A 24,453-nucleotide genomic window follows, 5' to 3' on the forward strand; every position below is an offset into this window, starting at 1 on the left:
CAATGTGGGACAAAGAGTTTTCTTCCAAAAATAAAAAACCTTCCTTTGCATTATTTCCAACACATGGCACTAGTTTTTGAGGAACTTAGTTATTAAATTAACGTTGGATCGGATGCTTAATGTTCAAAATACCCTCCCTTCCCACCCCTTCTTACCCTTGATAGGGTAAAACACCAAACTAATCACAATTAGGTAGTGCCCTAGAATGTCATTTATTTAAAGCTTTGACCTTCCAAATAATAAACACAATATACATAATTTGGTTTGGTTTGGTAGAGATATTAAAATATTGAGATGAAGAATCTATCTTATTGGATAAAGCTTTATTAAACTATTTCCTCTGCTCTTACTTTTATAAGTGCTATTTTTTAAAAAAATAAAAATAAAAATTAAGTACTATGATGAGTAATTTTTTTATTTTTTTTTTTAAAAAAACATTATGTATAAAAATTAGAACTCTGTTAGATTAGTAATATATTGTTGGATTAGTCTTGGTGAATATGCATGTTTCGACTACTCTATTTTTTTATAAACTTTGATTAACGCATATAATATAGAATACCGTCTAATTAATAAGAACCTTCACCAACTCCTAATTTAATTAAACAACTTGAGCTGTACACCGTATGCCCTTTCCCATGATCTCCAATATACGTATAGCCGTATAGGAGATAGTATTAGAAAAATAAAGCTGAAAGTTTCCCAAATACCAACATTTAACAAGCGTTGTTCTATGCTAAGGAATACAATTAAGACTAGATTAATTAATGAAAGCTTTGTCTTATAATTTATAAAACATTTTTTTCCCCCTAGTAACTTATTATTAGTGGTAGGTAAGTGATACTTTTTGGTAGTTCATAAGTAACAAATCTTCTATCACATACATTTTCATGCAATGTAATTATTGTCAGATATATTTTTTTTGCTGTCCCAAACAATGTAAGGGTAAAATCCAAGTGACATTAATATAAGACTACTATTAATGCTCACGTCTTATATGTGAATATTTTCCATTGAAAATTTACCAAGGATTTACCTTGAACTTGACTTAGGGCTTGTTCCGATTGACTGAACTCAGCTGAACTGAACTGAACTTATTAATTAGTAATTTTTAACTACGGATTAGTGATCTTTGATTATTTATTGATTATTTATTACTATACATATGTGTATATACAAATGTACATAATAATAATAATAATAATATTATTATTATTATTATTATTATTATTATTAATTATTGATGATGATTATTATTATTATTATTTATTGATTATTATTATTATTATTGTTATTTACTATTATTATTATTATTTATTGATTATTATTATTATTATTCTTATTTATTACTTATTGATTATTATTATTTTTTTATTATTGTTATTATTATTATTGTTGTTGTTGTTGTTGTTGTCGTCGTCGTCGTTGTAATAAGAGTTTAAAAGAATGAAATTTGGCTTTATATCATTCGCAATATCATTAGACGTAAATTAAGAGTTGAACTGAGCTGAACTGAACTGAGCTGAACTGAATTGAACTGAACTGAAATTCAACAGAAGAGAACAGACCCTTAATTCATAAACTATAACCAAAAACGTAAATTTCAAAATTTAAATAACCAATTATAGTTGTTAAGAATATAATACTCATGTAAATACTTTAACATCTCATATAATTGATTGTTGTCAAAATAAGTGGTTCCTCAACCATCCAAACCTCTTGAAACCTCGAATTTATATGAAATTAGAGAATAAAACTCGCAGTAATTACAAAATAAAATTCCACAAAAATTGAAGAAAAAAAAAAGAAGTTAAAAGTGTTTTTAAAGACAATGCAAGTAAAAGAGAAGACACGTTCCCAAAAATGGCACTTATGCAATGCAATCCTTGAAAAACAAAAATAATACAAATTCATGAAAATAATCCTCCTTTTTATGGGATGGTGTCTTTTTGGAATCATTAATAAATACAAACCCTTAGTTGGGTAGTTAAAGCTATAGATGCTTCATATTGTAGGCAAAATCAAATAAAAATTTTAATTTTTCAAATCAAAATAAATTTGTAAAATACTAAAAATTAAAGTATGGTTGAACCAAGTCTTTGGATCTAGAGTCTAGCCAATCGTTGGATTGAGTTGACCGGTAACCGGTATTACCTGTTAACTTATATAATTTGGTAATTTGTGGGGTTTCGTATGCCGTCAAATTAATCAATTTGGCGTGTGTCAATTACCAAATTCGTTTCTTATTATTAATTTTTTATTTTTTATTTTTTATATTGCAAGCGCGTGATATTCAACAGAAATCGGCGCGTGAGGTGATCAACTTTGGAATAGTAGTGATGTGAAGAGTAGAGTGTAGCCATTGGGCGGCGGTTCTGAAATCCAAGGATAAAAGCTTCTACCCAACTTATGAATTTTCTTGACTTTTAACTAACTCGAATTTTAGTTTGGATATTAATTAATTTTATGCCGGCACCTATAATTTATAAATTTAATTAAAACAAAAACTTAGTAGTATAGAAAAAATATGGACTATGACGTTTCTGATTTATTAAACTGAATTTATTGGAGTTGAAGTGAACTGCATAAGGAAATTAAGAATTAAACTGAATTTATTGGAGCTAAACTGAACTCGATTGAAAATAAGCTGAAGAGAACAAACCCTTATTGAGGTGAAATTAGTTAATTTTACCAGGTGAAAAATGCATCCGAGCTAATTTCTTTTTCTTGCTATGGTTGTTATTTATTAAAATGATGTAGGTAGTTATGCATGATATAAATCTCCGCGTTTTTTACATGAAAATGTCTTTATACGTTTATACGTACATGTGTATATCAGGCGGCGAAAGCGTAATGTTTAAGATGTTTCATGACAAATAACTCCATAAAGTATGTAAGTTTTCATAAATGTACGTATTGCAAAAAATTACTACCTCCGTTAATTGTTATCTGCAACTTTGGGGTATTATTATTTGTGAGATATAAAATATTCCAAAGTTGCAGATAGTAATTAACGGAGGTAATACTTCTTTTGATTCTAGATATATGATCATATTGATTTTATGTACAATCTACATGCTTTATTTGATTTAAGACTATATTTTCATGCGAGATTTTACTAAATTTATCTCAATGTACTTGATATATTATATCAACTTTGTACAATTACGTATTATTAATAAATAATGATTAAAAGTATTTGTAGTAGATACGCTATGCACTGACAATTTGACAAAGGTGTACATATACCTACAAATAAATTTATTTATGTTACTCGTAATAATAAATTGTAAAAAAAAAATGAAAAAAATGAAAAAAAAAAAAAGTCGAGTAGAATTGAGATTTAGGGTCTGTTCTGATTTACTGAGCTGAGCTAAGCTGAACTGAACTGATTGAAGCTGAACTGAATTGTTTATAAGAGAAGAAAATTAGGAACTGAATTGAATTGTTTATGAGAGAAGGAAAAAATGAACTGAACTGAACTAAAATTAAGCTGAAGAGATCAGATCCTTAATAGTAATAATACTTATGACATCATACTTGTATAAATTCAGGCTATCTAAATAATCCCTTATTTTTGTGTGTGTTTCACATATGAGTTTAGGATATAATACGTACATTATACTCTTGTTTATTACATGTCGGCAACAAATATAAAAGAATTAATTAACTCTCTTCGTCCATGCCACGTTAAGGACTATAGCTTATATAGCTTATACGAGTTATACCGTTTCAAACAAAGGTTGCTTTGAAGCTCTTGCTCTTCATATTGCTTTTACTAATAATACCCTAATATAATTATAAGAATTTTATCTAAATCATAAATATTAAAAGACGATGTTGGTGTGTTGGATAATCTCATATTTTATACTCTAAATGTTTCTTAAATTTCTTTATACTTTTTGTTTCGAGTTGTTCATTAAAAATATTTAAGCATGCGAATTATTAATATTTCTTTATCCTATATAATCTTAATTGTTGGATCCGCCTAGCTTATTTCAAACGCTGTACTCTGGTAGTTACAATTTTTCTCTTCAATTATTTTCACACTCCACAATGGAGTAATTAAGGGCCTGTTCTCATACGTTGAACTTCAGTTTAGTTCAGTTCAGTTCAGCTCATTTCAGTTCAGTTCAATTCAGCTCTTAATTTCCTTCTCTTGTAAAATATTCATTCCATTTCAGTTCACTTCAGTTCAGTTCAATTCAATTCAGTTCAATTCAATTCAGTTCAGTTCAGCCGAGTTCAGTCAATGAGAACATACCCTAAATCTTCGACATATTTTTAAAAAGGATATTTTGAAACGAAGAAGTATTAAAAACGGATCAGAGTTAAATAAGTTCTTAGAAATGACGGATGAATTGATATATTATTTTCCTTACAGGTTACTCCCTTCGTCTTCTTTTGATAGTTTCTTATGGGCATTTTTTACGGGAATTAATAAACACAAAATAATAGAAGTAGAGAGAGAAAGTAATAAAAGTACACGGGAAAACAAAATTTACATGCGAAAATTAAATTTGCACAAATATTGTTGCAAATTGGAGGAAATTTTGGTAAAAATTTAATACTAATAGTTGTTGGAAAAAGCAAATGAGATGAATATTTTGGGACTCAAATTTGTCCATAAAAGACTATCAAAGGGGACGGAGGGGGTAATAGTTACATATAAAGGGTTAGTTTAATTTGAATATTTGCGTACGTTACTTTGAAGTTTTGGTCATAACTTAAGTTGTAAATATGTTAATTGCGTCCAACAGGTAACAACTACCAGTGTCTACTGTCTAGCACTTGATTATTATTAGTTGATTTGATTTTTAAAGCAATGATGTTTGCCTTGCTCAAAAGTTTAATTAAGATTAAAAAGTCTAAAGACATATTTTTTAATCGTTATAAATTGGTTTATCTTTTTTCCATAACTCAGTAATTTGTGAATTGATAAATACAGTATTTGAATATATCATGTAACAATAATAAATTATTACTTAGAATGAAAAACTTCGAGGGTATTTATCTTGAAAGTTCAATTAAAAAAAAATTATATTTTAGAAAAAGTTTGGTATATGGTATAAAAATATGTGGATTAGTAGATGGTGCAAGTTTAGTTTAATTAGCATTGAATGGGTAAAGCTTCTTAAGTCTGCGTAAGTGGTAAGATAATAAGATTTTTCAACTGCAACATAGAAATGTCAATTTTTCCTCCTCAAAATCTTAGGGGGATTTTAAAATTTTTTGTTAAGCAAGTAATCATATTCAATATATGACTAATTAATTGAGATTAATATATTGAGATTAATATGCACAAGTGATTATTACTTTTCTATGTTGAGAAAATAATATATACACTTCAACAACATATTTTCATGATCGAAGAATAAGCATCATCTTGAATGGATATTTTTTTTTTTTTTGGAGAACCTTAAATGAATATCAATAGTTAGTTAATTTGAATTCATACGCATTCTGTATTATTTTCTTTAATTTATATTGAAATAAAGAGAATGTACCCGTCAAACTCGAACCTTTATAGGATAATCCAACACGAATTAGCGGGTAAAATCTAAGGGGGAAGGTAAGAGAATCCCCGCCCTCAATTAAGTTAAGCTGCTCATAGCCTCCTAGCTAGTGAGAATTGCCCTCAGTTGTGACTCTTGTGAGATACAAAATTCTTATTTTCACTAAACCCTGGCCTCTATATTACCTGTTTGGCTAATTCACTTTTAAGTATTTTGTACAATTTTACACCCTCTCTCAATTAATAAGGCCACAAATAATTTAATGTCTTTATTTAGGCTAGGCTCAAAATATTCACCCAAACCCCATATATTTACCCAAATATATCCCACATAAATTACATATCCAATACCTTTAATAGATATATCTTTTAGCTAATTGATATAGCTAATTATATAAAATGGTTTAACTAGCTGGTTATATTAGCCAGGTATAATTAGTTGATCATGTAACACTGTTTGGTAAATAACTATTTGTTATTGCAATATATAGTTGTTTTAGGGCCTGTTTCGATTGGCTGAACTCAGCTGAACTGAACTGAACTGAACTTAACTGAACTTATTAATTAGTGATTTTTAACTACGGATTAGTGATCTTTGATTATTTATTGATTATTTATTACTATACATATGTGTATATACAAATGTACATATTATTATTAATATTATTATTATTATTAATTATTGATGATTATTATTATTATTATTTATTGATTATTATTATTATTATTATTATTATTATTATTATTATTATTATTATTATTATTATTATTATTATTATTATTATTATTATTATTATTATTATTATTATTATTATTATTATTATTATTATTGTTGTTGTTGTTGTTGTTGTTGTTGTTGTTGTTGTTGTTGTTGTCGTCGTCGTTGTAATAAGAGCTTAAAAGAATGAAATTTGGCTTTATATCATTAGCAATATCATTAGACGTAAATTAAGAGCTGAAATGAACTGAACTGAATTTTAACGGAAGAGAACAAACCCTTAGTGTATTTACCCAATAAGCTAATTGCACAAAGCTCTTACAATGAGCTTTTTCTAAAAGAGTTTTTTGGACCTAAAAAGCTCTTTTAGTAAGTAATTTACCCAACACCCAAATTACGAGTAGTTTTTTTAAAATAGTCAAACCTCTAATAGTGCTTAATAAGCTAAAAGCTTTTCAAAAAACTCTTTAAATACCAAATTAAACAAAGCCTACACAACTCAGGCTAATAATGAATTATAAGTTAAAATATTAAAATTTTCTAACAAAAAGTCACATCCTAGAATTCGAGAAAATATAAAGATACGTATAAATATATAATCCCTGAGAAAATGAAATTTCCTCTCTCTATATATACATATGTATATCCAAAAATGTTCAAGCAATACACATGAATATCCAAATATGTAGAATCAGAGTATTCTTAAATGCTAAAAATAATCTTATATGTCTTCTTTATTTTTTTTCTTTTTTTAAACACATGCATCTCACAATTTGGGCACATATTATTGCTCTTAAAATAATGTGTGATAGTGTAAACTATAAAATGTCTCACATAAAATCGCATCAACGCGTAAGCTAAAATTATAAGTTTGAAACCAGCTAGGAAAAAATATTTTCAAGGTCTAAGAAATTTAGTCTTTTATTATATATGCAGTCTAACAAGCATAAGATTTGTCGCATTTTCTAATTGCTCTAAGAACTAGTCACAACTAGTTGACCTATTCAACTAATTTAAGAAACAAGTTACTCTAGATTTAAGGACTATCATTTTAACAATTGTGTAATTAAATAATCATTAAAAATCAAGCACTTGAAAGTATATGTATCTAATATGTATGGTATCATACATGAAATTTCCTGAGAGTTACAAATTGCGTAAATAAAATATCGCATGAAATAATCATTGATACGGAGTAAAATATACTACAATATAATTTTGTAATCTATGAATGACGAGATGATTTATAAAATCTACTCGTATTTATTAATTCGTATATCTTAAAGTTTTGCATCTTAGCTTATACGGAGTACAATAATTATATATTCCGTAGCTTTATGAGTAATTAATTATATTATTCTAAATGATGATTAATTTTAAAAGGGTATAATGTTGTGGACCCAGTAAAAAGGTCTACTTGTAGTTTAAAAACAGAGGGAAATTAAAGTGCCAATAACAACAATTGATTTTTCAATTAAAGTTGAGTACTTTTCAAGTAATGAAAATGTTGTAATATTTGTGCTAAACAAATGAAATAAGACCTTAAAATAGCAGTTAAATGACCATCATACCCTTCAGATGCAACGTGTTGGGACTATTTGGACTTTGTGTGTGATCCGTTTTTCTGTTAGGCAGTCCCTATTTGACATTATACTTATTTTGGTGGTTGATCACATTGATATATATATATAAATACCAAAAAATAAATATTTTATTGTATTTTTTGTATGTGGTTCAGAAATTAGTTAATTACATACTCCTAGTATTCTAGTAGAGTAGTAGCTAGGACTACGTATGTATGTAATAAAAATACCTTTATAAAAATAATTAATCTGTTTTAAAATAATCTTCCCGCTTTAAACGTATAGGTTTGTCTACACATTACTTTGATCATAAATATTATTTTTATATACAATACATATTAATAAAATATATAACAATTGAATAATAATAAACTATTTGTCGAGAATAATCAAACAAGACCCAACACATGTATATATATGCGGTAGAGGGAGGAGGAGTGGGAAATGTATTCCAAATAATACATACACTGATACACAATTGTAAAACTAAATATTGATGATGATGATGACAATAATTTTGCAACACTAATCTCATGAAAGAAAAAAAAAATGGAATAAACCGCACTAATTAATAAATTTAATTAACTCATGACCTTCGTGTGGTTCCTTCGCCTATTAATTAGTGGTAGACTGGTAGTTAGCTGTAACTTAGTTGCAAATTGGAAAGGGTAAAGAAAGAATGAGAGAGTTTGGTGAGACAATAATACTTGTTTATAATAATCTAAGGCACTGTATGGATTAGGGAGATTAATTGGGTAGTTTGGTATTTAGCCATTTAAATTAGAAGATAATATATTATTATTAATCAAATTAAATAAAGGGTTTGATCATTTCAGGAAAATTGAACAAGTGTACAAGTTTCTTAAACATGGTTTACTATTAGACAACTGTCAGTGGATTGTCCCTTTAAATATTCTATTTATAAGACTACAAATTATATCTCTTCTAATGTCCTTATTTTATTGCCAACACGGCAACACGCAACTTTTATCAGCTCTAAAACATGGAAAGTAAAAATTGAGTTCAGATCTATTTATTTTATCGAACATATCTTAACTTGTTTCATATCAAATCACAATCACTTAATTTATTAGGTTATGAATTGATTTTATTTGATCTAATCGGACTTAAATTTGACCTTGTTCTTACAATTATATTGCTATTCAAAATAATTAAAATTATGTACGTCAATAATACATGTACTCGTGTTATTGTGTACATTTTCAAATAAGATTTTACAATTTTTGTTTTTACAAACTAAGGGCTTGTTCTCTTCAAATTATTTTTAGTTCAATTCAGCTCTAATTAGTTCAGTTCAGTTCTTAATTTTCTTCTCTTAAAATATTCAGTTTAGTTCAATTCAGCTCACTTCAGTCAATCAGAATAGGCCCTAAGAATATTTAGCGATAATTACTAGCTAGCGATGTTAGATGATTTAAAAATTATAATCTGATCTAATTTGATTATACATGTACATATGATATAAGTATGCATTAGCTTCATAACTTGAACTAAACATAGCGTTAATTATATCTATAATAATCCACATACTACACCCGTTTCATACTATTTTCAATGATTTGATATAAAGTGTGTGTAAAAAGTGTCTAATCGTTGCAAATTATATAAAACGGGGGTAGTATATAGTCTTTATATATACGGTGTTTCCCAAGTCCCTGTTATCTTAAATTAGGTGAAACTCTATATTAATTTAGGTAGCAGTAAGAAAATTTTACCCCCCTAATAAGGAACTTGTGGAAAAGTGGTCAACACCTCACAAACCTTATTCACCATCCTCATCATCATCAATGGGGAAAAGAACAAGCAAAAAAGTGAATGAAAGAGAATTTGACTCTTCATGCATGAAAGATGCATGTTGACATTTGACAATCATGTAATTTTAAATTAACCGTGATTTTTGTGAATTTAATATACCATGTATTAAAATAAGTAGTTCTCATCTCAAGAAAAACTACTCCATAGTATTTTTTTTTTTTATTACTCCGTATTATTTATTTTTTTCTTTGACCTACTACATTTTAAGGTTTTATTTATTTTTAACCTTAATCAGTTAAAAATCTTGAAATGGAAGTAGGGTTGTCTTAGCCAGGGACAACATTTTCTTTAAAAATTTGAGAACTCGCGTGAAGGAACCATTTAAAAAAGTTTGTGATTTTATTTATTTTCGAGAGGAATATTGATCGGATTATTGATATTATTCTAACAAATCAAGTTCCACCAAGGTAACTAGTGCGTTAAGAGGGTAAGTGTTTAGAATACTCGATGAATCCCATTAAGGGTGGTAATCAAGCCACTAATTGAGTTACACCATAATTGGCCCTACGGATATGGCAAATACAAGAGAAAGAGGCGAAATTAGAGATTAATATACAAACATTTTTAATGATTAAATCGAAAGGAGTTCTTCCTAGCTTCTTGTCTTGCGTGCATTGGTGATCTCCTGGATAGATGGATTGCCTTCACCACCTTATTCATTGTTGGTTTCAGAAAAATTAAATTAATATGTAGTGACGTAGTCTGTCATCTTTTCGTAATTAGTTTTCCTATTTTTCTTTAGCTCTATTAATTATTATTTTGAGATGGATTTACCATATCAATTTTATGATAATACTTATTTTTTTTTTCCAATAGTTAAAGTAATTTGTTGGTTTTTATTTAACTTAGCGCCTATTCTGATTTACTAAAAAGAGCTGAGATGAACTGAATATTTTATGAAAGAAGGAAATTAAGAACTGAACTAAACTGAAAATAAGCCGAAGAAAACAGGTCGTTAGTTTAAGTATCTAGTGCCACTGAGAAATATGGTCAATTTTAATCATATTTTTATATGTAACCATTCTTTTCCTATGAAAATTAATTTAAAACCTAATTAGTCAAACCATATTGATACGTACACATTTGTTACCACAAGGCCGACCAAAATTATTTTCAAAATAAACCACATCAATGAAGATTAGTGTGAAAGAATTTCCTTAGCGATATTAACTACATATTATTGATTATTATATATGTTTTCTATTTTGTAAATAAATCATATAAAAAAAAAATCCTTTTGTATGATACAAGAAAGTGATTATGAATATATTAAAGCCGGACTCAAACAAATAGCTATATTCTTTATATGATATAGTGATACCGTATAACGTTTCAACATCAAAACTACTCCACTTATCACTTATTTGTACTCCATATTATAATAAAGTAAATTAAATGTTGTAAATTATATGTCACACAAAATGGAACACTTAAAAAATAAACGATTGAGATATAATATTTTAAATAATGTCACTATTAAAATATTTTATAGGGAAAAAAATAATTGTTGGAAAATAATACAGTGTCGAATATGTATATAGAGGATGATACGTGATTAATACTCTAATAATGTTGTTGGATATGTGGGAATAATTTAATGGTTGGGGCTTGGCCAACATATGGCTACCTTTTTAGTTTCAAATTTTGCATTTTGACGTAAAGTCCCGTGATCACACCGACACGTGGCGGTAAATCTCTCACAAACAATTTTTTTTTTTAATTTAAAAAAAATCATAATCATACCCGATTTGTCCGAATATGAAGATTTGTGGATACAATTTTTTTTTTTTGGGGGTGCACGTTAAATGTTATTTCGTGATTTGTTATTCTATAAAATTCCATCACGCACTAAAGATCTTGAATGGGATTTGAGATTTCTATTAGGAAGGATAAATAAATAAATGGGATTAATATTAACGCACCTTTATAAATTAAAAATTATATACCCATTTGGCCACATGGCTTATAAAACCAAGGAGAAAAGATATAATTCATTTTAAAAAATTAACATGCAACCTTTTAGTGAAAATAATATACTATATGATCGATATGAGATTTTATCACACATTATTGAATCAATTCATAGTTTTAAATTCACATTGATTAAATAGCATAAAGTGCTTCTTTTAATTTTTCCATTGCTAGCTACCGTGCGGGATGAAAACAGTATAGTTGCTGATTGATTAGCAAATAAAGGGATGCTTTGAAGCTAAATGTCATTCGAGTTTCTCTATTGGTTGGGTTGTACTTTACACGAAGATCTATTCACCAAAAAAAAAAAAAAAAAAAAAAAAAGCCAAGGGTTCTATTGAAGCTAAATGTCATTCAATTTTCTTTATTGGCTAGGTCATATTTTACACAAAGATCTAATAAAAAAAAATAAAAAAATAAAAGGAATGCCCTTTTTCATGCTTACTTTATTTTCACTTAAATACTTAAATGGGATGCATGTATTAAACGGATTGTTTCTCCAAAACTATTTAATTGATCAATTTCTACTTATAAATAATGAACCGTCATGCAAATGTGTGTGAGTTTTCAAGTCATATACAAAATACAGTTCTCAATAATTTTCTCTTTTAGGAATTCACGATAATTGGATTTTATTGTTGTACTCTTGAGTAAAGTTACACAAAATAAAATTTTCCTATAAAAAAGTAAAATACAAAAATTTTCTTTATTCACCACTCATCTCGGATTTTAGAGGAGCTAAAGGCTAATATGTTCGGTATATGCTCATGTAATCAAGTTTGGCCATTGAAAATGATATGAGAGTTGATCAATCAACAATGTCCATTGAATAAATACACTTATACACTCACATTGAATGTCAAAAATTTCCAATAACAAAAAACATATAAACCAACTATACACTTATGGATTACTGGTATTTTTTCTCATTAGTTTATGTTAATCCGGTGGTGGATAAATCACAGATTTTTTTTTACCCTATTCCGCCTTAAAAAGAAAAGTTTTACCCTTTGGATTAAGTTTATGCAATAAGATAAATTAGAGATCAACACACCTATCAATGATATGATAATGTTTACAATATCAATATGAGAAAATTTCAAAGTAACCCCTATTCAACTATCCAAATTTGTTGTCTTAAAAAAAAAAAAAAACTATCCAAATTTGATTTTTTTTACCCTTTATTACTATTAATAAGTTTACATTCTAAAATAAACTACAAACTAATGTATCTATCAACGATTTCATATTATATTCACACAAACACATTATCGATAAAACAAATATCTATTTTGTACTCCGTATAATTTATTACACAATCCATATTTCTATGGATAAACTTTCACTTCCAACAACGATTTATAGGGTTCAATTCTCACCCCCTTCAATTTATATATCCTTCACGGTAAAATAGAAGTAAATAGTTATGTAAATTTCAAAAATTTTAAAATCTTACATTTATTGCACACTTACCTATGATGTATCACTATAATTCCAAAACAATTTTAACAAATTTAAGATAAGCTAAATTTGTACCAATCTTTTGATATGAAACTATGTACTATCATGGGACCACATACCTTCCCATCAAATTGTAGTAGGCGTTCAAAAAAAAAAAAAAAAAAAAAAAAAAGAAAAGGTGTTTTTAATATTTATATGATTCCACACGCGCCAAAGTTAGGAGAGTGTGTGAAGAAATTAATAGCTAGTAGTGGTGTGAAAGAGCTGGAAATTGTACCCATTTATATGAATAATTAATTTAAAAATATTCTCTACAAAATTTTAAGTACTTCAAAACAGAATACGTGTTTGGTGAGTCAGCACCGTCGGAGTTATTTACTTTTCATCGACGCTAACACCCTTAACACCCAATCCAACGGCCACTAATACGCAATCAACTCTTCCACAATTTTTCATCAATATTTTCTGGAATTGGATTGACATGTGCGAGGTTTTAACTTGATAAAACTTTCACCTTATCTTAAAAAAATCAACCATTATTACAGCATTAGTGTGATTAAATATGAGCTTTGATTATATTTCCTAATATAATTCTTTATGATACTCCGTATTAATTTTAATTAATTCAATAAGTGAACTATAATTTTGAATTATGAAAGGAAAGTAGTACGTAGTAATTACGTGTCGATCAGTGTTATTGCTTTAACTCGCTTTGATGAGTACCTATAATATTTCCAAAAATAAGAAATAATAATAATTTAAAAAAATAAAAAAATAATACCGAAGAAACTAATGTTTTCTCTCTCCTGGGGGGTTATAATTAAGAGAATCAATTCAATATCACAAGAGAAACTCTCCCTTCTTTTAACATTCACATTGATATTCTCTCTCCTTCGTTCTTCCCTTACATCACACCAAATGTATGAAATTTCTCTCTCTTAAATTGTTTCTCTTCCTTTTGTCCGTTTCTAATGTATTAGCAATTTCTTTACCCAAATCAATCAATTGAAAGAGCACCAGAATAAGATGACGTCAGGGTATTCCGGTGATCTTTTCTACGCCGGAGGAGGGGCAGAGACGGGTGCAGGAAGGCCGTCGTCGTTAGCCGGGATGGCGGGTTTTCGACAACAACAGCAACAACAACAACAACAGCAAGGGATGTTAATCTCCCCGATTGACCAGATCGCTCAAAGGAGAGCGGATTTGTTGATGGGTAAACGCTCTTTTGGTGATTTTTACCAACAAATTCTCCTTCAACAACCGCAACAACAACAGCAACCGAATCCGCTTTTGTATATGCAAAAACAACAGCAGTCGCAGCAACAACCACAACAGAAATCTCATCAGCAGTTGTCGTTCTTGCAACAACAATACTTGATGCGATCGGTAAAACAAAGAACCAATGCTTTTGTTTCTTCCCCGATTTCTCCGCTTTCACAAACCATTGATCTTTGTTCTCCTACTAGTAATAACAATTCTCTCTCTTCATCCTCGACTCGTTTCGGTGTTCCGATTTACCAGCAACTCCGTCAACAACAACAACTGCAACAGCAACACCAACTACAACAACACCAGCAACAGCAAGCAATTTCTGTCCTAAACAATAACAACAATAATCACCAATTTCTCCACCATAACCAATTCAACAACCCCACAAATAATTGTTTAATCCCAACCCTTTCTAATAATACCAACAATAATCTCATCAGCCCGATTCAAAACCCGAACATGGGGTATTCAAATTACGGGCCGAATTCGGTCAAACCAAAACCCGAACCTCAGCCCGAAAATTTTTCTGGTTCTGGGTTTTCAAATTTGGGGCAGAATCCCAACCTCGTTGAGCCCAAGATTGATGCGGATTCCGAAGATCACAAGATTCTCAACACCCTTCAAGAGCTTGAGAAACATCTTCTCGACGACGACGACAACGACGATGAAAACGATGCCGTTTCGGTAATCACCAACAGTGAATGGTCTGAAACGTTTCAGAATCTCGTGAGTCCGAGTGGAAACCCGAACCCAAGCCCGAGTCCAAGCCCAAGCCCGAATACCAACCATGCTTCTTCCAGCACAAGCGGGAGCAGCAACACCAATAATACAAATACCATTGCAAGCAATAACAATAACATGATTTCGCCTTCGCCAACATCGTCCACTTCATCATGCTGCTCTACGTCTGCGCCACCACTTCCACCGCAGCAACAACCACCACCGGCCGAGACGCTCTCGGCTAAGCAACTGATTGCCGAGGCAGCGATGACTATCGCAGAAGGAAAGAACGAGGTAGCAACTGATTTGTTGGCTCGTTTGAGTCGAATTTCGAACTCCAAAGGGAGTTCGGAGCAAAGGTTGGCCTTTTACATGGGGAACGCGCTACGTTGTCGCGCGTGCCCCAGTGAGATCTCTGCCCCTGTGCATGAACTCTACTCGGAGGAACAAATGCTAGCGATGTACTCGCTGTATGATATCTCCCCTTGCTTTAAGTTCGGGCTATTGGCCGCAAACCTCGTGATGTTGGAAGCAATCACGAGTGCTTTGCAGGAAGGGATTAAGGTTCATGTCATTGACTTCGACGTCGGCCACGGCGCGCAGTACATTAATCTGCTGCGCGCCCTGGCCGAGCGTCGGTCGCAAATCGTATCGGCCGGGGCCGGGTCTTATGAGCTGAAGGTTACTGTCGTCGAGACAGAGGTTAACAATCGCGGGGTTAAGGAGTCTGTGAAGGAAGGGTTGATCAAGCTGGCTGAGCGGGTTGGAATTAATTTGAAATTTCAGGGTTTGACTCGGAGGATCACCGAATTGAGTCGCGAGTCACTTGGGTGCGAAGATGGAGAGGCGATTGTTGTGAATTTTGCTTTCAAGCTTCACCGGGTACCGGATGAGAGTGTTTCAATGGAGAATTTACGTGACGAGCTACTTAGGCGCGTGAAAGGGCTTAACCCACGCGCAGTTACGTTAGTGGAGCAGGAAATGAATGGGAATACTGCTCCTTTTATGACCCGCGTGAATGAATCATGTGCGTACTATGGAGCCTTGTTGGATTCGCTCGAATCGACCCTCCCTAAGGAGAATTCGGACCGGGCTCGAGTCGAGGAGGGGCTAGGGCGAAAGATGTCGAATTCGATTGCGTGTGAAGGGAGGGAGCGCGTGGAGCGTGCGGAAGTGTTTGGAAAGTGGCGGGCCCGGATGGGGATGGCTGGGTTTGAGCTAAAACCGCTTAGCCAGAGCGTGGCGGAGTCAATGCGGGCTAAGTTAAATTCGGCCCGTGGTGGGAACCCCGGGTTTACGGTTAAGGAAGAAAATGGTGGGGTCGGGTTCGGGTGGATGGGTCGGACTCTTACCGTCGCATCTGCTTGGCGTTAACTTCACTCATTATCTTTCCAAACACACCCTTAAGGAAAATTAGTATTAGTATATTATTGTTTACTTACTTTTGCCCACAATTGTCATAGTATATGCTTAATTTTAATTTTAGTATTAGTATATTTTTAATCAAATTTTCCTTTTTTAAATTTTGTTTAAGGGAGAGGGGAATGTAAGGAGGGAAAAACCCCACCAAACAAAGTAATAAAAAGAAGGTTGGGGGAAGTGTTTGGATGGATGTGAGAGAAAATTCTTGTGATCAATTATTTTATTTTGTTTTTAATTTTTAATTTTAAGTGGTTAAAGGAAGGTGGGATTTAAGGGATTGTTGAAATTGGAAAAGTTTGTTTGGCAAATTGGGCTGACTTGTATGGATAGGTTCTTCTCTTAATTGGCAAAAATATATTGAATGGGGTCCACTATTTTATTAGCATTTGAAGTATTATTATTATTATTATTATTATTATTGTATTATATCCTTTTTATTATTTGGCATGTATGTATATATTTTTATAAATTGTTTTCTCTTTTATCATAAAGTTATTGGATACTTTGGATCATATGCTTGAATATGTTCTTTTTAACAAACAAAATGTAAGGTTGTGTTAGAGAAATAGCGTTTACTTGTCCTATTTTTATTGGCTAATGTAGAACGATAATAATAATTTTTTTTTTCTTTCCTAATAATATCTCGAGTTGATTCAAAAAAATACAAATAATTGATTAGGCCTTTTTCCCTTCTTTTGTGGGCTATGAATGGCTAGTTGTTTATGAGCCTTATTAAAGCATGCTTTGACTTAAACAGGCAAATTTTTTTAATCTTTTTCACCAAGTTGCAATAATCATTTATGATACAATTGCAACAATGGTTTTCGCATTTTCTATCTTCATTCATGTACAAACAAGATGTAAAAGTTAGGTCAGCACGAATTGGTTGCCAACTTATTTTGTCAAACGCCAACCAACTATAATTAGAATTTATTTGTTGCACTTATTTCGCCAAATTAATTACTAGTATCATTTTGGATGCACGCACACATACTCGCTCATAGTCTCATACTACACATATAAATAAGATTGGTTGAGGTTAAAAAATTTCTCTAAGGATATATAAAAATCTAACTTACTTTTGCAATTAATAGGAGTTCATACGTACTCCTCTCATCAATTATTTAGTTGGTTCACTAATCACTTGTACGAGTGTACGTTGTTAGGTCGTTGACCTTTTTGCAATACAAAGAATACCGATCACATTAAACAGATAATAAGTCGTGGCAATCCTCTCGTCAATTACTTTATAAGTTTCTCACTATATGTACTATTTTTAAGTTTTTGTACGATTAATAAATGTGACCATTTTTTATGGTTATTGTGTAATAATAATGTATCTTACAAAAAATTGTTGTTGAGTCAAAATTTCAAAATGTAAACTTTTTATTACTTTAATCTAGTAATTTACAAAGTCTAAGGGCCTGTTCATATGTACTGAACTGAATATTTTATGAGAGAAAGAAATTAGGAGTTGAACTGAACAAACCCTACTGGCTACTACTTATGGTTAAAGTCGAGTGTTGTTAAACATAAATTTTATAAAATCCGAAAATTGCAAAACGGAGTAAAAATATGTTAGTATGTACTTTCTACATTTTTCATTTGGCCTTTCTTTGGATTAAAGATGAGAGCTTATTATCATCTGATATGGATTGTAACAAGCTAAAAGGGGAAGTTAGTTTATTTTCCTTGAATGGAATGCAATGTGGAAATATTATTTTACTTAATGCCAAAATAATTGCTTCATTTGCGCTCAATGTAACTATGCAACGCCAAATTGTACTATGCGGCCACTAAGGATCAAGTCTAAATGCAGCTAATCTGCTTCAAGGAGATATCAATCTTCAATTTCAATAATATTACAAAGTCATTTATTAAAAGTAGTATCAACGTGATTTGAGCAAAAGGATACACTAAGCAATATTATCCATTAGAGGTTGCGGATCACCGATCTTTTTTGATTCATTTTCGGTCATTAATATATCAATAAGAGTAAATTTTAGAAACTAGACCTATTAAATACAATCAACAACTTTCACGCTAAACTAGTGAGGTCTTTTGGTCTTGGCCTAATGGTTTATTGGCCGGGCTTGTGTACACACTACACAAGTTACATGTTCGAATTGTCCATCTTAATTGTTATTTAGTTCGTAGACTACTTTTGAATTGAAAATCCTTATTCCTCGGTAAATATTGTCGTAATAACAAATAAAGCTCACCAATCGGCCTTAATAAGACAAAATTTGAACAAGAAAAATTAGTTTTCCGTACTCCTAATGTATTTAGAGAATTTTTAACCACTATAGAACCAATGGAATAACAAATATTCTAAATTTAGTTTCCAACAGAACAACATTTTGTACGTGTACTTATGTGAGCCTAAATTACCCAAAAGATGTAACAGAATGTTACTGCATTTTTTTCCAGCCTCATAAATGTTTTAAATTCATTTATTGCATCACAATTCACAAACAATTTATTGTGTTACTATTTTTTTTTTTTTCACTAACAGTTTTGTTTACTACTGTATATGCTAGCTAGCTAGAGCGTTCCATACAAACTTGGATTTAAAAATAAACCTTTATTCTTTCACACGTTATAATTATACCCTTTTTTTTTTTTTTTTTTTTTTTTTTTTTTTTTTTTAATTTCAAGTTGCAAGTCATGGAAATTTTGTTAGAAGCTAGAATCAACTATATTTCTACCTAACAATTTCCACATCTACTTGCATTTTTCTATTCATTCAGTTATAATATAAGGTTCACAGTTTAAACTTTAACTATGATACTATTGTATAACTATTTAGGAAAATTTGCCAATTACTACCTTAAGTTGATACTACTTTGTAAATTACTACCGTAAATTAAAAAAGTTGTGAATTACTACCGTAAAAAATTTTAAGATGTTGCGATTACTACCAAACCCCCCATTAAACCCAACTATGACGTCATTATATCACTTTAACCCATGGTTAAAGCCCTTAACCATGACGTCATTATATTCCTAATCCATTTTCTTTTTTGAGGGGGCTCGTTAAAGCCCTTAACCATGGTCAAACACGGGTTAAAGTAGAGATGGCAATGGATCGGATTCGGATCGGGTGGAGCTTCACCCGCATCCATCCATTACTTTAATCGCTCCATCCATATCCATCCATCATCCGCTTCACCCATCATCCATATCCGTCCGTCCATCATCCGCGGATGAAACGGGTGGAGCGGATGATTAATGGATAAGTATTAAAATGGAAAAAAAACTCACATAAACTCTAAATTCGGTTATTTTTACAATAATTTTATTTATTTTATTAATTAAAAATGAAACAATAACAATATATGTTTGAAAAATTAATTTGCAACATAAAAAATAAGTAATTTTCTTGCACATTTCATATTTTATTATTAAAATTCTTAAATTAAAAAATCTAATATATGTTAAATGGGTGGGTGGATGGTTAGCGGATGAAAAAAGTATCATCCACATCCGATCCGATCCATCACCCGCTTCATCCGTCACCCGCTTTTCATCCATTTAATTCGGGTTTTCGTCCATATATTTATAGCGGGTGGAGCGGGTTTGTGGATATCCACTTAATATTGCCATCCCTAGGTTAAAGGGATATAATGACGTCATAGTTGGGTTTAATGGGGGTTTGGTAGTAATCGCAACATTTTAAAATTTTTTGCGGTAGTAATTCACAACTTTTAAAATTTGCGGTAGTAATTTACAAAGTGGTATTAACTTGCGGTAGTAATTGGCAAATTATCCAATTAATTATAACTTAAGTTACATCCTTCCAAATATTATACTAATAAAAATGATTGTGTTTATTGCGATACGTTGTCTTCATATACAATACAACTATACAAGTATTATTAAGAAACATAAAGTATGGATTGGAGCTAATGCTAGGGTCCAACAATTTCGGGCATTGGGGCTGTAATCTTTTTTTGGGCTAAAAGCGGGCTGTAGCTGAACCAATTCAGGCTAATTAACATAGAATATTATGCAAGTATAACAAGGATAAAGCTAAGAGATTCGATTTAAACTTTTTTTTTTTTTGACGAGGGAAAAAAATAAAACAAAGGGGCAAGGATTCGAATCTTTTACTGTTTGCTTAATAATTATCCCATGTCGTAATATTTTTTGTGTAAAATTAGTTTTTAAGTTCATAAACTAATTAATTACAATGATCTACCGGAAGCCAGGCTCGAAAATGGCCCCGGTTGAAAGTCCCCTCTGCTTCCGACTATGGATCTAACAGAACTATTTTTTTTTTTTTTTTGGAAAACAAATAGAACTAATTAATAGTGTGGAACTGAATTAAATTTTTTTTTTCTTTTGACAAAGGAACTGAGTTAAATTTGGGACTATATACAATAATACAAACATAGAGTTAGTAATTAAACTCGTCCAAATCCGATCATTCATTCATATAAACTCAAACGGCCCATTTATATGATCCAAGTAGTTTATGGGCCAAGAAGTACGATCCACAAAAGTAAAGAAACAAAAAGGGTAAAATGGTAAATCGTCTTTAAAATGTTACCGTTGTAGCAAAGACCGCCTTTTTATACACACATCACAAACAAACTCTCTCTCATTTTCTTTCCCTGTAAACTCATACTTTGACGTTTTTTGTTCCGTTGAGAAGATCAAGAATAAAGCGACGGAAAATTCACTCAAATTTTCGATCAACAGAAGCTCTTACATAAGTAAGCAACAATTTCTTCTTTAATCTTTCCCTAATTTCTCTATTTTTTTTTGGGTACAATTTTTTTTTACAAATTTTCTGCAGCGATTATATGTCAAAGTGGTTGATTATTAAGTTAGCATAATTATTGATTGTTTCTGTTGAAATCATGTGCAAAATATTAAAATTTTTTTGTAGAAATCTTGGTAATTTTTCACTTGGTGTTTGAAATCTGCAATTTCGAAATTTCCAGTTAGGGTTTTAGGGTTTTTTCGGCTTCAATCATTTTGGGTGTCTTTATACTTTGTCAGAAATCGGTTGTTATTTGTGGGTTATAATCAAATTTTCAAAGAACACTATTAAAGCTTATTATTGATGAATTGACGAATTATTGTCCAACTGCGGTAAATGGAAGCAAATGAGAAAATTGATGTTATTGAAACTTAAGAGTTTTATTGATATAATTTTAGAGGATTTCTGTCTATGTCATTTACTTAATCATGATTCATGATCAGTTCTTTTGTAAAATTGTTGCTTACTCGAATTGTTATTTCGGGATTGTTTAGGAAATGAAAGCTCGTATATAATTCTGGGAATGGATTTATTTGATGTAAATTAGGCAACTCAATATATTCTCAGTGCATACATAGTTTTGGCCTTTATTGTGGTGAAATTTGCTGGATTTCTGTGTCTGTTGTGTATTTTCGTGGTGCTGTCTTTCTTTGTGTAATCGTGTGCATTGTGGTTGTGTTGTCGAATTGACTGCCCCGTTAGGATGATTCTTGCAAGTTAAGCTTATATCTGTACTCTGATTGTGTCATTGGTTGATTTCCTTGCAGTTCTGAAACAGAAGTATACTGAAATTCTGCCCATTACTTAGCAATGACGTCGTTTGAACCTATCATTCGAATGGATGAAAATGCGTTTAGAGCTCATGAGAAGATTCAGCAGCCTAGAGTGGGCAGGAAACCTCTTACTGATATGACCAACTCTAGGAAGCCAACTGCAAAGGACAAGTCATCAGTGAAGAATATCAGTGGTTTCAAGGCTCCAGAGAAGGTGTTGCAGCCTAATAAGATTGGCAGGAAACCTCTTGGTGATCTAACAAACTCGAAGAAGCCGACTGCTCAAGAGAAATCGGCTAAAAATAATTGCACTCAGAGTGTTTCAGCTGCTGTCAAGAAAGAGCAAGTCCAGAGTTTTGCTTTAGAAGGTTTTCTGCATAACCATGATGATTGCATAAAGGCAAATCGACAATCTATGAGCTTGGATTATTTCCTGGAAACTGTTGCCCTTAAAAGAGGTATGATACCTAAGAGAAAGAATTTCTAGCTGGATAATAATATACTTTCTACTGATTTGGTTGTTATGATGATAAACTATACATGGTTTTCAATTTCAGATTCTGCATCAGTTGCAACTCCTCAGCACCCTGAACTGTCTAAGGCCGCGAATCTGGAGGTTTGTACTAATTATAATGTGACTTGCATCTCTTATTCCTCCCCCGTGCCCCACCTCTTTATCTGTTTTGCTCATCATACACATGTTTTCTATGTTTCAGCTTGAAATTCCTATGGAGATCGAAGAGATGGAAATCGAAACTTGGGATGTCTGCGCTCCTGAAAGTCCTCAAGCACCAAAGTCTCCAAGGTCCCCTGATTGGAGTATGGATTTTCATGATCTGGAGTTATCACCCTTGAAGCTGAAGGAGTCACCAGTCAGGAGGAGCCTCAGGATTTAGTTTTCTGCTTAACATTCATTTCCTTGTGACATCTTGGCTTTATCAGGTGCCTAGTATAGTCCCATGATTGTAGAATAAAATAGATTGCTGCTTTCTTTTGCTGCTAGAGGGAGATCAATACTTTCTTGTGTTATCTCCTCACTTTGTTGTGTCGATCCAATATTAAAATTGGAGTATTAATATTAGTTCCCGATCTCTTTGTTTTACTACTAGTCTGTTGTATCAGGTGCCTAGTATAGTTCCATGATCGTCTCTTTCTGTTTTCCCCATCTTTACGGTTTTCAGCTGAAAAGTTGACGTGTTGTCAATTGCTTATAAGGATTAAAAAAATAGGTGAGGATGAGGATGAGGATGAGGATGTTGGAGTTTCCCATCAAAAGCCACTAGTAGTACAAGAACGAGAGAAATATAATTGAATGGAGTTTCACAAAATTATACAAGGAACGGAGTTTGAACAAGTAACAACTTCGTTTATTCTGTTAAATTAAATAGCATTAATACACACCAATGAAGAACAACAATCTTAACAACGAAAACATAGAATTAACGTAAGATATCAAAATCCAATTTGGTCTTTACAGTCGTGCAATATTAATGTCAATGTGATGAATAAACGTGTTTAGGAACTCAAATTCGTTAAGGCTAATTTTAGGCAGCAAGGCCAGCCTTGATCTTCTCAACATTGTGTTCGTCGATGTTAAATGTTTGAGCCAATACGTCGTTAGACACAGGAGGGTTGGAAGTAAAGAGAGCAGCAGCAAACTGTTGAGTGCCTGGCAATTGGCTGTTAAAGGCAGCTATAACAGAAGTCGGGTATTTAGACTTGTTTTTCTGGTAATGAGCCAAACCTCTAGGAAAAACAAATACTTCACCTGTCTTAACAACCTTAGAAATGAGTTTGTTACCGGTTGTTATGAAAGCAACGTACAATTCACCCTCAAGAACGTAGATTATCTCAGTGGCACGGGGATGAATGTGAGGTGGGTTTAGACCGTAGGGAGCAAAGTCGACTCGAGCCATGGAGACTCCTAAGGTGTTAAGGCCAGGGATGTCCATAACATTTGCCCCGGTGACTTTCGATCCAAGGACTTTGTTGGTAATCTGGCCTGGTTTAGAAATCCCCATGAAGAAGAAGTCTTCCGCGGTTATCATGCTCATATTTTTGCAAGGAAATCCATTCACTAGTATTCCTGTGACATTGATCAATACAAAATATGAGTTGACATAAGTAATAAAAAACGAGTTGACATACTATATACCTCTGTTTCTTATTATGTGCAACAAATGGGTAATATTTATAGTACAAACTATTTCTTTGATGCACATAATAAGAAACATAGGTGCTTAAAAATGTACAATATTTTCGCTACTTTGAATATACCTGATGCATCAGCAACACAAACATCTTGAAGCATGTCTGGATCATTGGCAAAGGCCCCAATTGAACATGCCAGCAGCAAAACAAAGACGACTGCCCTAACACCGGCCATTTCGAAGGTTCACGTAGCGTTGCAATAGGCT

At 31.7% G+C, this 24,453-nt stretch overlaps 2 protein-coding genes and 1 pseudogene across 2 annotated transcripts; 2 read left to right on the top strand and 1 right to left on the bottom strand.

Annotated features, from left to right (window-relative positions):
* Positions 1–13,891: 13,891 nt before the first annotated feature.
* On the top strand, positions 13,892–16,880 carry LOC145631534 (scarecrow-like protein 8 pseudogene; annotated as a pseudogene).
* A 4,103-nt stretch (positions 16,881–20,983) lies between these two features.
* On the top strand, positions 20,984–23,141 carry LOC145630080 (uncharacterized). The gene is made up of 4 exons (XM_081682322.1): positions 20,984–21,213; positions 22,031–22,494; positions 22,594–22,652; positions 22,753–23,141. The coding sequence occupies exons 2-4, from the start codon at positions 22,074–22,076 to the stop codon at positions 22,930–22,932; spliced, it is 660 nt and encodes a 219-aa protein (XP_081538448.1). The 5' UTR covers positions 20,984–21,213; positions 22,031–22,073; the 3' UTR covers positions 22,933–23,141.
* Positions 23,142–23,580: 439 nt separating this feature from the next.
* Positions 23,581–24,422, bottom strand: LOC145631536 (germin-like protein subfamily 2 member 4). Its single transcript, XM_081683641.1, has 2 exons — positions 24,314–24,422; positions 23,581–24,122 (listed from the first exon to the last, which is right to left on the bottom strand). Exons 1-2 carry the CDS (start codon positions 24,420–24,422, stop codon positions 23,581–23,583), a joined length of 651 nt encoding a protein of 216 aa, XP_081539767.1.
* Between the last annotated feature and the right edge of the window lie 31 nt (positions 24,423–24,453).

The sequence above is a fragment of the Chenopodium album genome, chromosome 5 (genome assembly GCF_948465745.1).
Source record: "Chenopodium album chromosome 5, dcCheAlbu1.1, whole genome shotgun sequence".
Classification (NCBI taxonomy): Eukaryota; Viridiplantae; Streptophyta; class Magnoliopsida; order Caryophyllales; family Amaranthaceae; genus Chenopodium; species Chenopodium album.